Here is a 22627-nt window from a genome sequence, read left to right on the forward strand (position 1 = left end):
ATTTTTCAGCCAGGTGGATTCTTATGTACTGTGCCTGTAATTGCCAGTAACACAAATTTAGCCTGAAAATGCTGACAACTACTGTTGTGCATGAAGTAAATACTAGTATGCATGCAGCATCAGTAGAACATTTTGCCTACTCTCCAGGAAAGATCTCCAGGAAAGATTATCCAATTCGGATGAATTAATTATTTTTTACATCGCCCCCCTCTTATACAAGAAAACCCTACTATCAGTGTCTAGGTCCAGAGATCGGTTTATCATGTCATGCTATGCTGCACCAATAATTTCATCTTCAGCTGAGACTACTAGGCCGAGAGTTGTGGAAATATAAACATCTACAGAGTAATACTTACAAACATGTGATTTTATCCAAAAATGTCGACTTTAAACTATTTTGAAAATTGTATTCTGCCCTATACAATATAGCAGCAGAATAAATCAAAATTGCATTTCATCAAAAAAAATTTAAGAGATGATCGGAAGTTTATCATTGAAGATAACTGGAGCATCTTCCCAATGAATCTTATATGGTAGAATGCCAATTGTAGCTCAATCAAAAACAAAACCTCAAATATATATGCTGTCAACCAATTTTCAGCTAACGTTTTCCTTGTCCAATATATAGTCCACAGCATCTTCCACAGTGTCAACAACCTACAGAAATAACACAAAAGGCACTCAAACATAGCTCGATGAACATAACGAATAGCGGACAGGCTAATAGGTAGAGCCTGGGCCTGGAACTTTGTTAGACTTTGCAAATTCCATAGTTTCTTTCAGATGAAAAGATAGTCTGTGATCAGCTTTAGAGGGTTTCTCAACTAAAATTAATGTCAGCTTGGCCTCCAATTAACTATTGACATCCCTAATTCCCTATAGTGGACTTGTTTGATGTGTAGTCTTTCCTTAAAATTTTGCAGTAATTTAGTTGAGCGAGTTATTTAGAATTTAAGATAATATAAGATAAAATCACATTAACTTGCAACATTCAGATAAACGGCCAATTTTAGAGACAGAAGGAGTACTACACTCGAAACATGGAATATAAGTTCATGAAAGACTTCCCACAAGACACAATCCCAACATTCAATCTGCCAAGTAAAATTTAAAAGATGATTCCTACAGTTCTGCTTTGACACCGCTGGACAATCAGAATCATGAAATAGACTTCATATATTACAAAAACACATGCACAAAAAATATGTCAGATTGGCATGACAACCAAAAAGTGTTCAGTAATTACATACCATATCTGCCGGACATTCAAGATCATTTTCTTTTCCTCTAAAAACACCAGTCCTAGTTAAAATAGAGAACCAAGGACGTCCTGCCTGAAATTAGCAATATTTTGCAAGTATCGTAATGTCAGTATGACATCAGAGAAGATATATGTTTCAAGCTACTTAATGAGATGTAGTAACCAGAAATCACTAATACAAACAGGCTATGGGACTCACCTGTTGTGCACCTTTAATGTCAACTGAAGGGTTGTCTCCAATCATATATAGTGTTTCAAAAGGACTAATGCCACCAAGGTCTTGATTGGCAGTCAGTTGCTTATGAAGTTGCTGAAGGGTATTTTCGGCATTTTTGAAAGCAAGTGGATTTGGCTTACCAACAGCCGAATATTGCAAAGGATGAGGGTGAATACTACACAATTAAATGCACTATAAGTCTATCAGAGCAGTACATTAATTCAAAGATCCAAACTAAACAGCTTATCATATGGTTAAAGATGATACAGCCGAAATGCCAATTTATTAATCTCAATCAAGTGGTCAATCCAAGAAACACCCAAAGGAACAGTTGACCATATACTTAATTTCTATCAGTAGTACTTGAGGTTGAAAGCATCACCCCTGATCACAAGCGCAGGTGATTCAGCATTTGAACAAGATCACTTTTCGACTATTAACAATCAAAATTAATAAAAAAGACACTCCAGAACATTTAAATTTTTATTTTCATAATTAATTGTTGTACTAGGTGCATTTACAAACAAACCCAACCAAGAGCCAGGAAAAAAAGTTATGTTATTATGGGGTTACAATTCTATAAAAATCAACAGCATATACATGATAAAAGATTAATCAATTTACAGATGATATTTCAACAGAACACACTTTAGTGCTCTATGTTAAAGAGATCTCAAAAACCTTACCTGTTGAAGACAGATTGTAATGAAATCCTAAAGGCACCCATTCCAAATCGTTCAGTGGGGAATGCACCCTAGCTTCGTTGATAACACATCAGTAAAAAACAGATTAACAAAGCACTTTAAAAAAGTAACTTACAGAAATCCAAGCTGAAAGTAAACTCACTTGGTATTTCAGATCATCATGAGCAAAGTATAAAGGAGGTTGAGTTCCAATTTCTCCTCCAGGAAGGCCTCCAGTTCTCAATATATCACAGAGAACCTAAGACTACAATAATTTAGTGACTCGGAATGAACCTTTAACAATGTGCTATGAATAAAGATAGATTTTAGAGAAAAAGTTGGAAAAGAATAGACTTTATATTGAGTTATGCGAACAACCTGAACGTCCCTGCTCCAATCAACAGAATCACTCACAACAAATACTGCTTGGACCCTCTGAGAGCAAACATATTCCTTTAGCTCCGCTGAAGGGAAACCTTTGCTCTGTTCTGAACTATTTAGTGTCCATTTTTTATGAGGTGCCAAAGGATCAATGTTGTCAAAGCACAATACATAGTCATCTATAGAAATGACATTCCTGGAAAAATGGAACAAGCGCATGAGAAGTTGTAGCAGTAACGGAACTTGGTGAACAGTCATGAAAATTTGCTCTCTCCACCCTTGCAATAAGTGGCCAATTATAAGTGTATGTATCCTTTTGTTAGGCTCCATGTCTCCATTCATCTTATCATGGCATTTATTAAAGGACGGAAGGAGTATGTTAGAAAAGTAGATAATGACCATACTTGAATCCATATTCAGACAGCACTGCAGCAGGTTCTCCTTTTCCAACAGCAACAACAAAATCATTCTCAAATCTGCATTTAGTCAACAACACGAAATTAGGAGAGGAGAAATAAGTCTTACATCCTACCAAGAAAAGGAATCGCCGTGATTTATAAAATTTTGCTTAAGTGAATTTATGAGACAGCTTTGCAAAAAAGGTGTATTACATCACAACAATGTCTGCAGATACCTATGTGCCAGTTGTCTGAAGGGCGAATGTCCGTGTAATACCTGTAATAATGATGCAGAGAAGGTAAGATTTTGCAGATGATAGTTTAAAGACACCAGCATATAGGCCTTAGTCGAGTAACATAAAAGCTTACTTGTGAAGATGAAATTTCTACACCAAAGAGTTTACTCAATTCAATAGCCCTCTTGGATTCACGAACTCCACCCCCTAGCAGACATAGAATGCCATACTAGTTACTTGAAAATGAAAAGTTGAGAAAACTTACAACTACCAAAATCAGGAGACATCAAGATCTTCACAACCTTAACCTAACCAACCTAACTAACAACAGTTGGTATGTATCATCCTCAAAATCAAAATACATTGACGATATACTGCATGCTATTCTATGATTCAGTAACTAAAACATGTTCTGGACCATAGAGTATGAACTGACAGTTAAGTGTAACTAAAACTTACCATTTGTTAGAAAGACATATGGGATCTTCAAGGAACCTACATTCACAATCATCAAATCAAATTAGTGAAGAACAACTAAGAACCAATAATGAAGAAACAAATGCTAACAAACAAATGCTAACATGTTTCCTCACTTTTACTCAAGCTAATCAAAGTATGTTTGAAAGATACTTAGCTCAAAATTCCATCATAAAACCAATTAGGGCAAGAGGAGTAGCCCTCTAATATTAACAACTACGGAGTACTAGTACTCCCGGACTGAATTAGTTGTCACATTATCGGTTCAAATTACACTAACAATGTGACAATTAAATCGAGACCAGTGTAACTTCACCACAATTCTCCAACACAGTAGATTGGCATACCAATGACAATTGTGACATATCAAGTTTTTGTTTTCATGTAAAGTTGTTACAAATCAATGGGCACCCATCAAATTATACAATTCATTCAATTAAATTATAAACTAAGGGTTAATTTCACCTAAATCCCTTCAATAAACTTGCAAATTAAATACCCAAAAACAAAAAAAGAACGGACCTTGGGGATGGTAAAGCTTACTAAGAGCTTGAGGGGAGCCTCCAATGGTGGAATTACCCCGAAGAAGGACACCATCAATATCAAATGCAATACCAAATGGGTTCCTGTCAAAATTCCCAATTCATCAGAAAATTAAAAATTTTTAAAAGGGGCAGAAAATTTGAGAGAATTGAGATGACGAAAGGAACCCAGAAGAAGAAGAGTGAGAGAAAGAACGCCAGAAAATAATAGATGAAGCTTGATTATCTCTCTGTAATATTGCTGTTGATAATCTACGCACGATTCTATACATTATGATTCTCCTCCTTCCTCCTCCTTCTTTGCGCTTCTTTTTCCTTCGAGATTGAAGGGAAAGAAGGGTTGAAGATCTTGGTTGAAATAGTGTTAAGGATACTAGTCAATAGTCAAAATATTTAGCATAAGTTCAAGTAACATTGTTGAGACTTGAGAGTTTAGTTTGATGATTACCCCTTTGATTTGTACAATTTGCATTAACAATTGTTTGAGATTGCGTTATGACCGTTTTTAACTTTTTAATAGTGTTATTTTACGTGTTGTGTGTTAGATATGTAGAGACGTGTTGTACATAAACATGAGAATAGTTGTTATAGAAGATATTCATACTTGTTGTAGTTCTAATTACTTAACGCAAGAATGCTTTATAACCAACTTGTCATGGATTTTGCAATGAGTAGTTTAATTGCGTTTCTATACTTATATACTAATAATATAGTTTGATAATGCTTTGTTTGGTTCCAAACTTTAATTTGATGGGTAAGATGTTGGATATATAAAACCTTTAGTTATGAATTAAACTAACAAATTATAAACCTCCCCCCTCTCCCCAAACCCCCAACCAACAAAATGTAAGGGCTCACAATTTGATATAGAAACAATTATGAATGATTAATTAGCTTAGTTAGTTAAAGTCTTGAGGAGTGATAATCAAGACTTGAGAACAAATCTCGTCTACATCCGTCCTCTCTCTCCCCCAATCAGCATAACTCGAGGGCTCACAATCATAATGATATATAAACTGTTGACTCGAATGAACAATACAAGAAGGGGGGGTGAATTGTATTGTGGAGGAACTAGGGTAATTTATGCGGAATTCTCAAAGAAACTTAAACAAAAACTTTAAAGTGCAAGAGAGATTTTACGTGGAAAACTTCTTGGCCCTAATCAAGAAGAAAAACCACGACCACAAGGGATTTTAAACTCAATTCTTAATAATAATAGGGCAAACAACCTATTACAAATTAAGACTTTAAACTCAAGTTCCTCTACGAACTTAAGTTCCCCCTCAACTGATCCCTCAATCAGTTGAGCTCTCAAATCTCTCTCTTTCTCCTTGCTTCACTCAAAGCAATCTAAACACTCTAGAGTTTACCCAAACTCTACCCCAATACAACTCGAATTAAAACTCTAAGATGCTAAGTACAAAGACACTCAAGGACTTAAGTGGATTTTTGACTCTTTTCGAAAAGCTTAGAAGATTGTAATGCTCAAGTGTACTTTTCAAAACAGAAAACTAATCCTATTTATACAAGAGAAAATCAGTTAAAGAACCTACGATTGCCTTAACTCCCACTACACCACAACTTCCATAAAATTAGGAAGTGTAGTTTCGTGTATGCTTGGGCAGCAAGCTGAAGCACACTACAAGGAAGTGGTTTACTGCTTCCTTTATTTTCTCAACCTCTTTGACTCAGTAAAGAGACGTTTTCAAAATCAGTTTTACCAAGTCAGATTTTCCAAAATGTTAGGATAAAATTAAAACAGAAAATCTTTAAATAAATAGGATAGTTTTAAAAGATAATTTTCCGAAAATAAAATAGAATCTCTTTAAACAAAGGAAAATAAAATCTTTATAAACTGAAATTAAATCCACTTAAAATCCTATCAATTATCAAAGTACTTAACATATATACAAGAAGCCTAAAATAAACAATAAAGATACAATAGACTCCTTGGAACTCAGTGAAGCTTCGACTCTGGAGCTTCAGTTCCTCACTCAAGGAACTTGGCTTCTGATTGTCTTCTATGCTCATCCAAAGCTCTTCCTTTGACCTTGTTCCATGCTCCATTCTGACTCTAGAACTTCGTTGCATATAAAACCAACACATCAAAGCTAATAGACAAAAGTTAAAGCCCTTATGGGTTTGCTTAGGTTCCTTGAGTCATCATCAAAACTTAAGATCAACATAAACAATTATGGATGATCAAATACATTAGTTGGTTAAAGTCAAGACTTGAGATCAAATCTCATTTGCATCATTTGCCTTTATGAATCTCTCTACACCTTAAAAAAAAATGTTACATAAAAATAACTTAAGTGGATTGCAAGAGTCCTTCAAATTATCTTATTTAGTTTAGAACTCAAACATATACAAGTATTAAAAATTAATGAAAATGTTAGTGAGAGCAAGACTACTTCATTGCAATCAAGCTGTAAATTGCTCCGCCTATTGACTTCCAAATTAAGGTGCAAATAACAAAGATTATATGGAACTCCTTCAAGAATGATGACTTTAACGGTGTGTTGATGTTACTTAGTCAGCGTGATAAATTGATTAAACTCTCAATTATAACTTTTTAGATAAAATTGCTTACAACCACTTTGTAGGCGAGTTGGACAAAAGGGAAAGAGAAATTGAAATAAAATCACATGTTATTTACAAAAGTAGTCATATGATGGTAATACAGTCTTATTAAAATGTTTTTCATTATTAATTTAGTTTTTTTTTTTCTTTTTGAAACCTCATTATTAATTTAATTTGTTTAAGACCTTACTATATAGAACAATTTTAGGTTGGAAAATTTGTCAAAAATAAGCCAACCTTTGCTTGGTTAGCTTGAAATAAGTCAACCTTTTAATTAACTTAAAATAAGTCGATCTTTTAGGGGTATTATCTTTAATTAGGTCAAATGACCTTGAACCTGCTCAACCAGTGACTTTATTTTTTTATTTTTTTTTTTGAAAAAAAATTCTTCAATCCCAACTCACCACTACTGACCAAACCAACCACCATAGCAAACGAAACACCCTTAAACCCTCACCACCCATTCCCAGCCAGGTCATCGCCTTCAACACTTACTCATTGTCGCCGACTATCTCCGGAAGAGAAAGGGATTGAACCGAGAGAGCTAACATGTTTCCGGCAAGGGGTTTCTTGGGCGGTAATTGATGACGATGGTGAGCAAGAAAAGCCACAACGTCAACAAGTGGTGGTTGTTTTCGGTGGCTCGTCTGGTGTTCATCAAGGAGGACTGGAGGATGGAGAAGGGGTTGGGGTGTGTCTATGCGTGGGGAAAGGAAAATGCGGTAAAGGGAGGGGGTTTAGCCAGTGTTAGGAGGGGTTTTGGCTGGCGTTTAGGGACAGTGGCGGAGCCAGGAATATATAACCGGGGGGACGACAACTAAACATTGCATCATTTGACAAAAATATTTAAATAAAAAAAATAAACGCAAAGATAGTTTTGTAGTTAAAATTTCACAACTAAAATGAAGTGGGTTCATGTCCTTGAGATTTCATTCTTTTAAACAAGAATTGTTGAAGATCGGGTTGTTTTCCCTTAGAATTGTTTGAATTAGGTGAATTGTTTGACATGTCCTAATTAAATCAATAAAAATAAAAACAATGAATCAATAATAATTCAATTACCATCATGTCATACAATCAATATTACCAATCAATTTAACACAAATAACAAGTTATAATTTTATAAAGTGAACAATTTGAGAATTGAGAACCCTAGCCTAACATTGGAATACAAACAATCAACCATTTAAAAAAAAATATTCAGAATTTAAACAATTAAAAATTCACACTTAATTAAAAAATTAGCACTTAAACAATTAATTAAAATAAGATTTAGGGTTTGAAGGGATAATTTAAAATTATAAGTTACTTACAATGAATTGGGGAAAAATCCAAAGAGATTTGTCTTTCACAATATATGCTTGTGCGGTGGTGGCGGCAGCGTCGACGTCCGCGGTCGTCGTACTTCGGAGTCCGGCAGTCAGGTGGTCGTCACTCGTCAATTGTGGGAATTGCCGAATTGGGTTGTACGAGAGTCAAGAAAGCTTAATTAAAAAATAAAAATAACCTTTATACTTTTTAACTTTATTTGTTTTGTCTTTTAGTAAGTTTTTATTGTTTTATATTTTTTGTTTGATATGATGTCATCCCATAATTTTCTACCACTCTCCTGTCACTTTCACACTTTTATTTCTATGCTTGCTTGGTTAGTTGATTTTGTCAGACTTTTGTGGAATTGTGGTAAACTTGTCTTTCGTAAGTTTTGTTTATTTGTTTTTTTTTTTCTTTTTTTTTTAAATAGAAAATTCTGAATTTTTTTTTTAAAAGTGGGGGGACAGCTGTCCCCCCATGTCCCCCCTCCCTCCGCCCCTGTTTAGGGATAGGCGAGATCGATCGACATACAGTAGGAAGGGGAGGAAGGGACTGGTGGTATATGGGGGTTTGTCGGCAGTGGGAAAAGGAGATGGTGGATGCTAGGATTGGTGGTGGTTGGTGGGAGGGGAGAGAGAAAGTGGTCGACGGTAGAGGGGCTGGGCAGTAAGGGGAGGTTGTTAGTCTGTCACCGGCAACAGTGGTCTGCGGTGGTCTACGAAAGGGGTCTAACTGCTGTTTTAGGGGAGGGGTATTTTAAAAAAAAAAAAAATTAATAATTATTTTAATTAAATTTAAAAAGAGCCAGTTGTACTGTGACATGTGGCATAAATAACCCAAACACGAGGTTATATAACGGAGGGTTGAGAGAGATTTAGAAGTGTCTCGCAGGGGTAGGTTGGTCATTTCATGCGGGATTTAAATTTTGTCATTTTAGATTCAGTAGTACAAAATACATTCTCAATGGTACAAAATATAATTTTAGTGGTATTTAAAAAAAGGTTCAAATGTTTAATTAGGTTGTCAAATAATACCATTACATCTCAGTGGTACAAAATACACTCCCAGTGGTACTCAATGTGGTTTTAGTGGTACTTATAAAAATCCTCAGTGGTACAAAATATACTCTCAGTAGTTGTGGTCCCAATTTTTTTTTGTCGTTTTTGCACGTGAAACCATTTCTGACTCCAAAAGTGGGTCCTACCTCACCTTTTTTTCACTCTCTCTTCCTTTCTCCCTCTTGCTAGTACATTTGCTATATTATTTTATGTTGTGAGACATTTTATTTTGTCTCACAACCCTTGAAATATACTTCCTCCCCAAACACCCGGTTACCTTGAAATCCAGCAGGTCATAACTCATTTTGAGAAAGTACTCTGTAAAGATCGACTTATTTTTAGTTAATTAAAAGGTTGGCTTATTTTGAGCTAACCAAGCAAAGGTTGGCTTATTTTTGACAAATTTTCCTTTTAGGTTTTAGCTCAAGTTTGGTTACACAATTCATGTTTAGGTCTACTTCAAGCAAAAAAAATCCATTACCAAGTTGTCCAAGTAGAGGTAGGGATATAGTATGCTCCAATTAGCCCACGTTTACGGTCTACATACATTCTACCAATAAAAACGAACTAAAAAAACAAAACCAAACCGCATAATATAATTGTAGAAAACTACATTATCTAATTTTAATTTCTCCAATTTCCACTCTTTTGACTCTTGCCGGAAGTTGATGGGCATGAAAATTGGAGTTTTTGTGATTAGATTAACTGATTGAATTCATCCTTCACCATTTCTTAGCTTATGGTTGGTATGTTCTTCATTTCTCTCTCTATCTTTATATAAATTTGTATTTTTTGGTCGGTGGTGTTTCATTATCTAAATATGTCACTTTTTTGGATAATTTTTGCATAATTTTATGTGCAATTATCATATTTGTATGATTTAATTTACCTATGTTCATCAATCTTCAACTGGGTTTTCAATAGAATTCCAGTTTCTTGCCCAAAATTCTCCGAGTTTGGATTTTTCTTTATGTAGTTTTCTGGGTTTATCAATTTATATTGCTGGTTGTTATCTTGGTTTTCTTGAAATTGTGGAAATGGTGAATGCTATTGGGTTTGCTCCATTAAGCTATGGAATAGAATCATCTTACCCTAGGTGGCAAGACCTTGTTGCATTTAAGAATTTGAGGATTGAAGCATGTTCTAGGGTTTCAATTACTCAAACTAGTGATAAAAAGCTGAAATACATAGTCCCAATTCGAAGTAAAGTCAGAGAGTTTAGGCTTTTTAACTCGGTCGAGTTGGACCGGGTTTTGACTAGTGTGGATGAGGATGAAATGAGTGAAGGGTTCTTTGAGGCAATAGAAGAATTGGAACGGATGGCCCGAGAACCGTCCGATGTTCTTGAAGAAATGAATGACCGGCTATCGGCCCGAGAGCTGCAGCTGATGTTGGTGTACTTTTCACAAGAGGGGAGAGATTCTTGGTGTGCATTAGAGGTGTTTGAGTGGTTGAAGAAAGAGAATCGCGTTGATAAGGAGATGATGGAGTTGATGGTGTCAATCATGTGTGGGTGGATTAAGAATATGATTGAAGCTGAAAAGGGAGTTGGGGAAGTAGTTGATCTTTTGGTTGACATGGATTGTGTTGGTCTGAAACCCAATTTCAGCATGATGGAGAAGGCCATTTCCGTGTACTGGGATTCGGGGAAGACAGATCAAGCAGTTTCTTTTGTCGAGGAGGTTCTGAGACGCAGAATCATGTCTTTAGAGGATGGTGTGGATGATACACACAGGGGAGGCCCTGCTGGCTATCTTGCTTGGAAGATGATGGTAAGATTTCCTTCTAATATTCAACTTCATTAAACATTTGTCATATTGCTAGCTATGTATTATTTGTAATTTTCAAGGCTTGGTGATTATGGTGAATGAACATAAGTAAGATCATCACTTTGCAACAATCATACTATCATTGAATATTGATGTTTTTTACAAAGTATATGTGATTGTCTATAATATGGAATTATGTACTCTGTAATTTTTTGGGGGTAACATTATGTGATCAAATCACCTTCATATTTTTGTTTTTAGTTGAAAATTGTTGCCATAAATCAAGTATATTCTTGGTTATATTGTCTATAAAAACAAGGCTTGGGTATCATGGTCGATTAGGCTTTATTCCTGTGATTGATTTCTCACCATGTCAAATTACTTGCTGCTTCAGCCTTTTTTTTTTTTTTAGATTCATGTTTCCTGTTATTTTAGAGTTCTAACAGGATATACCAGTGCCAAATTATTTGTTACAGAGTACTTAAATATGCCAACAAAACAACAACAAACTCTTTAGTAAAGTAGTATGTGTCTGTCTATCCTTAAAACAAAAACATATAATTGTAACTCTCTTGATGATGATCTGTTTGTAATCTTCTAGGAGAAAGGAGATTACAGAGATGCTGTTAAATTGGTGATTCGCTTGAGGGAAAGTGAATTGAATCCTGAAATGTACAGCTATCTCATTGCAATGACAGCTGTGGTGAAAGAATTGAATGAAGTAGCAAAAGCATTGCGTAAGTTGAAGGGGTTTTCTAGGGCTGGTCTTGTTGCTGAGTTAGATGAAGAAAATATTAGGCTTGTTGAGAAGCATCAGTCTGATCTTCTGGATGAAGGCATCCTACTCTCAAGTTGGTTGATCAAGGAAGGAAATACTTCAGTGCTTAGTTCAGTTCATGAAAAGCTTCTTGCTATGTATATCTGTGCTGGTCGTGGGCTTGATGCTGAAAAACAGTTATGGGAAATGAAGCTTTTAGGTAAGGAGGTTGAGAGGTACTTCTATGACATAGTTTTAGCTATCTGTGCCTCTCAAAGAGAAGCTGGAGCTGTTTCTAGATTGCTGACTACATTAGAAGCTACGAGCTCTTCATCTAAAAAGAAAACTTTATCATGGTTGCTCCGAGGCTATATCAAAGGAGGCAATTATGTGGATGCTGCAGAAACATTAGCCAAAATGCTTGATTCTGGATTGCATCCAGATTTATTGGACCGAATTGCTGTTCTGCAGGGTCTCAGGAAAAAGATGCATCAACCTGGGACTGCAGAGATCTATCTAAGGCTTTGCAAGCGCTTGTCAGATGCCGACTTGATTGGACCTTGTCTCGTATATATGTACATAAAGAAGTATAAGCTTTGGATTGTGAAGATGATTTAGGTAGTGTCTGGTAGAGGTGTTGCTCGCAAAATGTTTGTGTTTGCAAATTTTGCTTACGTCGAATCCTATGACCCGAGAGTTCCGGGAGCGCAGGAATTACTTTAGAATCAAGGTACAAACTGTAATTTTGATGCCTAGAATGTTATGTGTGTAAATTATATGTATATCAATATATGTGTATATATATGTGTATATCGTTGATGTTCTTGACAATACCAAGCTATATTACCTGTGATTATATGTGTTAAGAACGATGGCAAAGAATAAAGACTAGTATTTTACATGTTAATCTTCCTTCTGGTGATTTTTCTTGCTGTATATAATTTTTTTTTTTTTTGAAGACATCTTGCTGTATATAAATTATAGTTCTTTTTTTGGCCTGAATTGGTGGTTCAGCCTGATGCCTTGGCCGACATTAGCTAACTCTCTTTTGCTGTGGCCTAGTCCTGGTCCATAATCAACTCTACACAAATGCTATTCCTCTAATTTTGCCCGATCTTTCATTTTTCGGTTGTCCCATTGAGTTCGCCCCATACCCTTCTCATGAGAGATTAGGTTGTTCAAGGGCGGTGATTATTCATTGTCATACTTGTGTGTAAACACTTCATTGTCATATTTAATTCCTTAGTCTGATAAGTTGGTAGAGTACTAACTTTTTAATGCGAAGTGTAAATTCTGCAACTTTGTTTTAGTCACTTTACATTATTGTAGTGCAATCTGCCACTTTACTCCATATAAATACCCTCTTTTAATCAACCACCAAATAATATAATCTTGCTTAAGATATAATTAATCTGTCAGACGAAATTGATGAAGCATCCACCAAATTAACCAAAATTCATGGATTAATCAATTACCATGACAAAGTCCTCAACTGGCAAAAAGATAAGGTCAAATTGACAGAACCCTTCTGATTTGGGTTCCATATTTAATTACCCTTTAGCTTGAATATTTGGCAACATTAGATATGACATCACATTTTTAATAGTCATACTTTGACCTGCATCTCTTACATAACACACAGATTAATTCTCCCTTTTCCTAATCTGTTATGTTGGTATACTGCATTCAAGTAGCACAAATTGTATTGTCAGCAATGGCATATTACTCTGTATTACATAGGTGTATTTGAAAAGGTCCTTCGCCAGGGCTCTTTTGGATATTAAACTATCTACAAAGCTTGTGTTCAGGATAACTTAACCGCGTTAGTTAAAAGTTTGCTTTAAGAGCCTGTCGCAAACTATTGTAAGCACGAATCTGTCCGAGTTCAGAGCACATGGTCAAGAGAGAAATCTAGTAGAGGAATCAAAGAATGTGCTTAAATTGGATAAAAGAATACATTGTCTAAGATTGAGACACTGATCTGGCCAAGCAGCCGACAAAAGAGCTCATTTTTCTCATTTATATACAGAAAATCACACGCTGTCCTTTTAACAAACCTGTCTCAGAAAGCTCTGCTACAGTATTGGTTTTTATACTCGAATTATATTCTAGGCTATGAACATGGCTTTGAGATGAAAGCCATAACCATGCAAAAAACAAAAAAAAAAACATTACTCTAGGCTTTTACTTACAGGAGTTAACCCTACTAACTTCCATCCATGGACATAACTTCAAGCTCCGCCCACCACAGAGGAGATAACCTCGGAGTTGCCCCATCAGGCCCCATCCCTGTAATCTCTCTTAAGCGTGTGGCAACATTTTTCATAGTTGGTCTCTCTTGTGGATTAGGGTGGGCACAATCTTTTATGATGCAAAACAATCTCTGGACCTCCTCGGCTTTAAACGAACTTAATGTTGGATCTATGATATCTTGTGGTAAGTAATCTTTATCCAAGCAGTCGAAAACCCAATCTGCTACAGTACAATTATCCTCCATGTAAGGCATCCTACCGGTGATGATTTCTAACAAAACCATCCCAAAGTTGAAGACATTGCCCTCTATATCTGTCAGTGCTGCCTCCAAAAGATGCATGGAAGGTGATCTCATTTTAGATACCGTTCCCACAGTCCAGAAGCTAAAATCTGATACTTTGGTCGCATAATCTTCTGATAGGTATATGGATGAAGACTGCAGGTCTCTGTGAGGTATGGGTGGGTTCAGCTGGTGCATATGTTCAAAGCAATAAGCCATACCCATTATTACACGTAAGCGCATCTTCCAGTCCAAGCGTTCAGCTTCTTTAACTGCAAATAAGGAGCTCACTTGTTAAAAAGGAGCCGAAAAAACAGAGTTGCTATATGTTTGTTTCTTTTTTTTTTTTCTTTTTTACTTCAAGTTTCACAACGAGATTGAGGTTGGATAAGATACTCACTGTGTAGATGTTCAAATAGAGTTCCATTTGGCGCATATTCAAAAACCATCATTCTAGTAAAAGGCTTCTCCTCTTCACAAAATCCAATGAGGTTCACAAAATTCTTGTGGTTCACTGTGGACAATGTTTCTATCTGTAAACAAAAGCAAAAATAATAAACAAAATTAAATTAGATTCACCTAATACAACTAAATAACTAATAGCAAGTTTTGGCTTATGTCAATGCACAGTATTAATACCTTCTTCCTAAACTGGGCTTCCAATTTTTTTGACCATTCCTCAGAAGATTTCACTGAAGTTGCCACAACAGCAATTTCAATGCCACTAGAAAGAGTACCTTTATATACAGTCCCATCATTCAAAGTGCCAATTATGTTACTGAAATCTTCACAGGCTGTTTCAAGTTCAACTCTCTTAAGCTTTGGCACGCCTGAAGTGTAAAAATATCAGTTACAAATATGCTACAACAGCGATAGTAATTGATGTGTAGGTGATCAAGCATCATACCTGAAACAAATGCTCTTTGAAGCTGTCCACTGAGCCCTGTTGCCCATGGTTTCACAGTACCTATCTTACTGCTTCTGCAGATTATAATGGCAGCTGCTGATATCATCAGAAGTGCCAAGCCACCAGCAGCGGAGGCCCAAATAATAACCTTATGATGCTTTGACCTGGAACTTTTAGTGTTATGTGGGACTTGAGCAGCCTGGGCCGCGGGTGATACTGAAGCAACAGGAGGATTTGCTGGTGTTGGAGAAGGGGGGTCTGCAATCACAGGAGCAGGAGCAGGCACCAGTGAGGAGATTCCACTCGATGGTGATGGAGATGGTGATGATAAAGGAGAAGGGGATGGAGATGGCGAGTCCGAATGAGATGGAGAGGGAGATGGCGCATGAGTTGATGGGGTCGGTGAAGCTGGCCTTTTGTTCCTTGGTCTCCGAAGTGGAAAGCCAGGCACTTGCAGCAAGCTCCTCCTAACAAAATTATCCGGCCGGGAAGTATACCTGATAAAGAAAGAGACAGGTTATAATTGAATAAGGTAATCTCCCAAGACCTGAAGAAAAGGAGAGAACGTTTATTATGCTGTCGACATTGTAACTGAAAAGCACTACACTTTCAGTCAATCATGTGCCCAAATTACTAATTCAACTATAGCAAAACAGGTAGATTTAGCATGAAGTCATTTCATAGGTTCTCACCAAGAAAATGATTTACTGTTACAGCTTTCCTCGGCGGCAACAGTACGTAGGTACTCCTCATCCACCTGATGTTCAGATACCATCTGAAGCTGATTAAGCTCTGGAGATAAACTACCAAGATTATTGTTGTTGTCCAGCAGACTGTATCAGATGCAAATGGGAGACAAAAACAAAGGATTAACAGAAGGGCCCTAAAGAGAAAAACGGAAAAAGAACAACTATTATAAGTTTATAACATGTGATAATCTTAACCATAATAATAGGATCTACTCACAGAATCGACAGCGAAAAGTTGTTCCCGAGGTTAGAAGGGATCGGTCCACTAAAGTTGTTGTAACCCAAGTCTAACATTTCCAGTTCTTTCAGGCCAGCTATCTCATTCGCAATGATGCCATCAAAGGAATTGTTGCGCAATATACTGAGAATGAGAAGTAGAAAAGCCAACCAAAACAATCAGTAGGAGGAACAGATGATTACAAGATAAATTGACACTTAAGCCTCCACTATAAGGAATAAGCAATCTGCTTATGCTCTTACATGGATTTAATATGATATAGATTTCCAAGTTCAGATGCTAGTGTTCCTCCAAGACAAAGATCCTTCAAATTCCTGCAAGTAGAAAATCACTGGATTTTAAGCCTTTAAGGGTTTAAATTCATCAAAGTAAAGGAATTTGGGATATGAAATACTAAAAAAATCTATAAATCACAAGCATTAGAATGAGTAACCAAAACATGAGTAATTGTCTAATTGAGTATCATGGGAGACAATTCAGAATTCAATAACCCTAATAACAGTAACAGCCAATTAACTTACTAAAAATAAACCACAGAAAATTGATACAAAATTAACCAATTTGAGTAACAAAATATTAACATAATTAAAATCAAAATGCAGACAAAATTGAGAAAATTGCAGGAAAAAAATATTGAGAGATAAAGAACATACAGAATTACAACATTGCCATCAGAGCAAGAAACTCCAAACCAGGAACAATGATCCAAATCACCATCTTTATCACTCCAATTAGAAAGGGCATTAAAGGGATCTCTCACCACCTTTTCTTTAAACTTCAACAAAGCCAACCCTGTAAAATAAATAAAATAAAATATAAAATACCCAATTCATTTCAGCTTAATCTTAGAGAAACCCAGAAAATAAAATCAAATTATAAGCTTTAAAGAACCAGAATTTTACCTTCAGAATTAAGGGATGAACAAGGAAGAAGAAGAAGCTGAAGATGAAATAAGAATATCAAATTCACCCCATAAAACATCCACGAATTACTTCTCATCTTCAATCACTTAAAAACAGCAGAAATTTTCAGAAATTCTAGGTTTAATTCAGCCAAAGAATGCAGTTTCAGTTTAATCATATACTTCCAAAGAAAAAGTTGCAAAATTCAATCTTTAATTAGATGAACTAACAAAGAATAGATCTTTTCAAAATTTCACCAAAATTCTTGAAATTTGAAGTTGGGAGGAGAGAGATTAGGGATTAAAGGAAGAACAGAAGAAACGCGTTCACCATGAATGAGGGGTTAGCATTTTGACTAGTTTAAGTACTTTCATTTTCTGGGTTTTTTTTTATTTTTTGGGTTCTGGGAAATAAATAAATTTTGAAAAGTGGGTCTAATAGTATAAAATTGAAATAAATGCGTGAAAATTTAGAAAAAAGAAAATAGGAAGAAACTTACAAAGAAATTTAATCCTTAACCCTTTTTTTTTGTGTTATTAATCCGCGTAATTTTGATTCTTATGGTATGCTAGATTGCTAGCTGGGTTTTTTTAAATAATTGGTTTGAAAAGCAGCATTTAGAAAGTTGATGGTTATTTACTGAGTTTAATTACCGAATTGAATTACTGGTTGCTGAGAAGGTGAATAAATATAAGAAGACTGAGTAAGAGCAGTTGAGTTCCTTTCATTGAGTTTGTCTGATTCAGCAATCAATATTCATTATTCATTATTCATTATTCAGGGGGTGTGGTTTTGCATTGCCGACGACTAGTCAGCCTAAGCCCACCTTTGGCACCTTATTGAAGCCGCCATCTACACTATAAGTCCAATTGTATGCTCTACATTGTGTTATTAGCTTATCGGTGTGACGTGTCCGTCCGTCCAATAGTGTTTGACGATTCCATACTAACTTATTGTATGAAGTATATGAACTATGAAGTCGTATTCGAGTGAAATATAACTTTGACAATATGTGTAGTATTTTATAAATATCGTATATTTACTTTATATGAAATATAACAAAAATAATTAATGTTACTTGCACATTTTAAAGCAATGTTTTTTCATATAATATTATATAGTACGAGTAGGTCAAAATTTATAAACTTTGATTGTATAACATTTATTTGTGATGGACATTTAACACATTTTTAGACGTAGACATCAGACATTCAGACCATCTTCTAAAATTCAAACTTTGACCATCACTTAATGCATTATTGATATTTGATAAGAGATTTATATGAGAAATTCACTCACATCTCGATCTTTTTTTGTTCACATTCTCCATATTACAGAGTACAGACTACTAAGTACTCCGTAGGAGATGACAATAATAATCTCTCTTGAATTATGTCCGCATCACTTGAATAATATTTTTTTTAACACAGTATTACTTTTTTTTTTTTTTTTGAAAAATTTAACACAGTATTAACCAATCAAACTAATAAAGTAATAATAAAGTAAACAAGTAGCATATAAAGGCAAATGCTAACTTTTTGAATCGAAATAAATCAAACTAAGCAGATTAATTTCGTTTAAACTCTACCCTACTTAAAACCGAGTATCATTTCATCTATTCTTTAAGTGATTAGATGAAAAAATAAAACGAAATTTTGTAGTAAGGTTAACGTAAACATTTTTTCTGTATATTCCATACTATAAAGAAAATAGAAAGGGAGAAATATTAATGCACTATATTAGTCATGATATTTGCAATTTTTACTGATGTGCATGGATGGCTGCATTGTAGCAGGAGTTAAAATCTAAGAAATATTCCATATTTACTACGGAGTACAATTGCTACATGAATGATTAATAAGCAGTTTAAATGTGTAATTATGATAATTCAGTTAGATCTTGTAGGTCTAAACATGATTAACCGGGTAATTAAAATGATTGAAGAAAGGGAATGTTTGATTAAATATAGTTTTAAAAAGCCGGTTGCCGCCTTTAAAAAATGTTCCAATTCTATTCTGAGCAAAGTCCGTTGACGTATATTTCCATGTTTTGCGCCGACTACCAAATTTCCCCTCCACAAAACACATGATCCAGCATTTCCATAACTCTTTCCTTAATTTGTTATTTGGGGCTCATTTTGACGCTACAATCTGCCAACTTTTGACCATGGACGCATTGGTTTATTTAATTTTATTGGTTTATATAAGTTTAACTTTTTTAAGCTATAAATTCTTATATCTGAATTACAAATTCTTTTCTTGACTACGATAAAATTAGAGATATGTTATGGAGGATAATTGGTGTCGTGTCTTGTATTTTATATACAACAAATAAAAACTCCTTTTATTTCATTTTAGTAAGAAGCTATATTTTTTGTTTCAAGCTAACTACGTACTCTGTATATATGACATTTTATAGTGTATATATTAAGTGAAATTATTTGATTATCATGAAATTTTTTTAATTTTCGTAGGTCTACTATCATAGTGACATCGACATTATGACATTAGTGCATACTTGTTAACTACTCGTAATAAATAAGGACTATTATGCTATTATATTGAGAAATTTTTTTAAGTTTAGTACTCATATTAAAGTGACATGAATTGAGTATAATAAAAAAAAAAACACGAAGTATTTTGTTAAGCTAAGTAGAAATTTAATATTGAATCAATAGATAAAGGTCCTGAAATTATTCAAATTAATATGCTTTGTGTAAGAATTGTTTGTATAAGCATTATTACATTATACGAAGTATTCAACATTTAAAGCCTTACCAAAACAATCATGTGCATGGACCATCACTCCATCAGCCCAAGCACTCAAAATTAAAGTCAATAATAGAAAAACAAAAAGGATACATATATTTGTTACACATAATAATGATCCCCATTATTATATAAATCTATTGCTACAGCATTATACTATATAAAGGGCCTGTTATCTTCAGCTTATTTTCAGTTCATTTCTTAATTTCCTTCTCTCATAAAATATTCAGTTTAGTTCAGCTCTAATCAATTCAGTTCAGTTTACTAAATGAGAATAGGTTCTTGCACTAAATTCCTACATGTGTATTATTGAGGCAATTGTAACAGTAATTTGTACTTAGGAGTACAATATTTACGTTAGGAACTCACTTATTTTGCCATTTCCACGTGAATGTTCCTTGGAACAGAGGTTGTTGCTTTAATTTCATACAGTAGAAAAGGTGATGTATATATTAATGCATTTAATTTACATTTGCCATCTTACATTAAAAAAAAGTGTTAGAAATGGGGTCGACATTAATGAGTTGAATGATTAAATTGAAGTGAAAATATTGCCTTACTTATGAAGATGACAAGCGGTGGTGTGACCTTATTTAGGCTTGATTGTCTTGCACTTCATCAAAAAGATATGAGTGAACTTAAAGCTTGCCTACATTCTGATCGAAAATTGTTGCCCCGTTCATTATATAGTGACCTTATAATAATGAACTTGTTCCTCCATATACTGATATACATGTTATGGTCGGGTATGTAACACGAGTCGGCGTGTAGGGGGCACATACTCATAAGTAGTTAATCTCCGTGATTGAAAAGTGATCAATTTTACCAGTTTTGAAATAAGTTGTACAAATTACACTCAAATTCATATCGTCAGTATCAAATAGTGTCTAATACAAGTATGCGAATTAATATCTAATAGTATTGTGATGTTCAAGACACCTATGATTTAATTTAGAAAAGTTGTTTCGAATTCAATCAATATTAAAATAGGACATATAGAGTATAGACCATCATATATATAGTTGATAGTCGGTACGTACTAATACTTCGTATTGCATAAATTAATACTTGTGATTTATGTCCTATATATTCCGAAAAAATCATGTTAGCTTTATTATGTATTTATGATACTTACAAGCTAGTTACAAGTACAAGCTATTTTTAGTTTTTTTACCAATCTTTATTATGCTTAGTTTTCCCTACCTTATAAAAAGTAGAAACATTCTCTTAGGAATAGTGTACTACCAATCATACCCTCAAAACTATGTACAAAGTTATGTACAAAATGTGTATTTACTTTAATACCCTCATTAATATGTTTACTATCATTAATATATTTAATGTTTTTTTTATCATTAAACATATCATTAATTAATTTTGTTTTTGTTAACAAATAATTTGTAATGATTTTTTTTAAAATAAAAAAATTCTAATGCTTTACACTTATATGATATTATTATTATTAGTATTATTATTTAAAAAGAAAAAATTTGTATGTACAATGAAACGGTTTATTACCAAGTGACTGTTTATTTTTACTTTTTCATAGTTGCTCTTCTTATTTCCGCAAAGTCTCTTGACTCTTGCGAACTTTGATTTGGAATAAAATCCTACTAACTTATTATCCCCCCCCCCCCCAAAAAAAAAAAAAAAAAAAAAAAAAAAATTCTTGTCTTTTTTTAATTGCAACTATTGTTAAGGTTTATTAGCTTTGTTTTGGTGTTTAGAGAGCCACAAGGGCGAATGATGAGAATCGATCCAAAGATCTATTGGACCGGGAGGGGAGCTCTAACCACTTGAGTTATCCCTCACTATGTGGTTTATTAGCTTTTTAAGTCTACATATAAACAACATCCATCATATAATTTGAATGGGATTCATATATTAAATAGTTTGGTGATATTTGAGCAGGCGTATGTTATCAAGAGGTATAAAGAACTAAATATCCTAAAATCAAGGGAAATCGGTGGTAGAAAAAAATGGTATTAATTATGAAGAGAATTTAAGATGAAAAATATAACTAATTGGCTATTGCTTTAGTATTGATATAGATATTAGATGGTCATCGTAGAACATTAAAGAACTTGTTTACATATTATTACTCCACATGACCAAAGCTCACAAAAAAATTCATTTGAAGAAAAACACGATAGAAATATTATATTCAGTACTATTGAAACATGCACAATAATTAAGAGTTCTAAACTAACAATGCCCGCTTAAAATATGAAGGGATGGAAAACAATCAAATATTATATAATAATAATAATTTTGATATAACACTATCAAACTTTTGAGGATTTAAAAAATAATTGTCTTAAAAGATTTTGGTGGCTTTCTTATAATTCTACAAATTCACCACATATGCACATAAATCAAATAGTCAGTATTAAAATTACCAGGTCTACCACCCTAACCAAAGGTGTAAATACACGCCAATACAACTTCTCCGCAAGAGCTAGCCCCTCCGCGCGCATCGCGCGCGTAGGATACCCTAGTACATATAAAAGGGCTAGGATGCGCTACCATAAAGAATACAAAAATCTTTATGAATATTAGAACATGTATACTTTATTGTATTTTTTCGTTTGTCTCCTTAAATATTAGCCTAATTTCATTTTTATTCAAAATAAGTTTTCACAAGTGTCCTTTACTTTACTTATTACTCCACGCATTAAAAACCAGAACGGCATATCACCTATTCACCTCACTACATAACTCTTATAAAAATGAAAGTTAATTTATGAGAAAATTCTTAAAAACATGATAATTATGATTGGATGAAATATTTCATATCAATATATCTAGACTACCAACTACTATTTACTTAGTCGATCAAATGAAAGGTGCAATGTCC

At 34.3% G+C, this 22627-nt stretch overlaps 3 protein-coding genes across 3 annotated transcripts; 1 reads left to right on the top strand and 2 right to left on the bottom strand.

Moving 5' to 3' along the window:
- Positions 1-112: 112 nt before the first annotated feature.
- LOC145617766 (mitochondrial hydrolase YKR070W-like) lies at positions 113-4573 on the bottom strand. The gene is made up of 12 exons (XM_081672516.1): positions 4364-4573; positions 4176-4279; positions 3636-3671; positions 3310-3383; positions 3177-3217; positions 2947-3018; positions 2540-2738; positions 2325-2420; positions 2165-2232; positions 1461-1653; positions 1251-1334; positions 113-657 (listed from the first exon to the last, which is right to left on the bottom strand). Exons 1-12 carry the CDS (start codon positions 4465-4467, stop codon positions 598-600), a joined length of 1131 nt encoding a protein of 376 aa, XP_081528642.1. The 5' UTR covers positions 4468-4573; the 3' UTR covers positions 113-597.
- A 5148-nt stretch (positions 4574-9721) lies between these two features.
- On the top strand, positions 9722-12487 carry LOC145616566 (pentatricopeptide repeat-containing protein At2g30100, chloroplastic-like). The gene is made up of 2 exons (XM_081671319.1): positions 9722-10919; positions 11518-12487. The coding sequence occupies exons 1-2, from the start codon at positions 10185-10187 to the stop codon at positions 12289-12291; spliced, it is 1509 nt and encodes a 502-aa protein (XP_081527445.1). The 5' UTR covers positions 9722-10184; the 3' UTR covers positions 12292-12487.
- A 1168-nt stretch (positions 12488-13655) lies between these two features.
- LOC145616565 (putative inactive receptor-like protein kinase At3g56050) lies at positions 13656-17446 on the bottom strand. Its single transcript, XM_081671318.1, has 9 exons — positions 17003-17446; positions 16754-16892; positions 16343-16414; positions 16080-16223; positions 15806-15946; positions 15114-15610; positions 14846-15036; positions 14607-14739; positions 13656-14478 (listed from the first exon to the last, which is right to left on the bottom strand). The coding sequence occupies exons 1-9, from the start codon at positions 17097-17099 to the stop codon at positions 13880-13882; spliced, it is 2013 nt and encodes a 670-aa protein (XP_081527444.1). The 5' UTR covers positions 17100-17446; the 3' UTR covers positions 13656-13879.
- Between the last annotated feature and the right edge of the window lie 5181 nt (positions 17447-22627).

The sequence above is a fragment of the Chenopodium album genome, chromosome 26, assembly GCF_948465745.1.
Source record: "Chenopodium album chromosome 26, dcCheAlbu1.1, whole genome shotgun sequence".
NCBI classification, from domain to species: Eukaryota; Viridiplantae; Streptophyta; class Magnoliopsida; order Caryophyllales; family Amaranthaceae; genus Chenopodium; species Chenopodium album.

Bases quoted from the DNA above. Each gene is read 5' to 3' on its own strand.
- LOC145617766 (XM_081672516.1), bottom strand. From the start codon at position 4,467: ATGTATAGAATCGTGCGTAGATTATCAACAGCAATATTACAGAGAGAT. The intron at 3,019-3,176 runs GTATCTGCAGAC...GACTAAATGCAG, and splicing joins TTCAGACAACTGGCACATAG to ATTTGAGAATGATTTTGTTG. The intron at 2,233-2,324 runs GTGAGTTTACTT...CAACGAAGCTAG, and splicing joins ATGATGATCTGAAATACCAA to GGTGCATTCCCCACTGAACG.
- LOC145616566 (XM_081671319.1), top strand. From the start codon at position 10,185: ATGGTGAATGCTATTGGGTTTGCTCCATTAAGCTATGGAATAGAATCA. The intron at 10,920-11,517 runs GTAAGATTTCCT...GTAATCTTCTAG, and splicing joins ATCTTGCTTGGAAGATGATG to GAGAAAGGAGATTACAGAGA.
- LOC145616565 (XM_081671318.1), bottom strand. From the start codon at position 17,099: ATGAGAAGTAATTCGTGGATGTTTTATGGGGTGAATTTGATATTCTTA. The intron at 16,224-16,342 runs GTAAGAGCATAA...TCTCATTCTCAG, and splicing joins CTATATCATATTAAATCCAT to TATATTGCGCAACAATTCCT. The intron at 14,740-14,845 runs GTATTAATACTG...TTTTGTTTACAG, and splicing joins AAGCCCAGTTTAGGAAGAAG to ATAGAAACATTGTCCACAGT.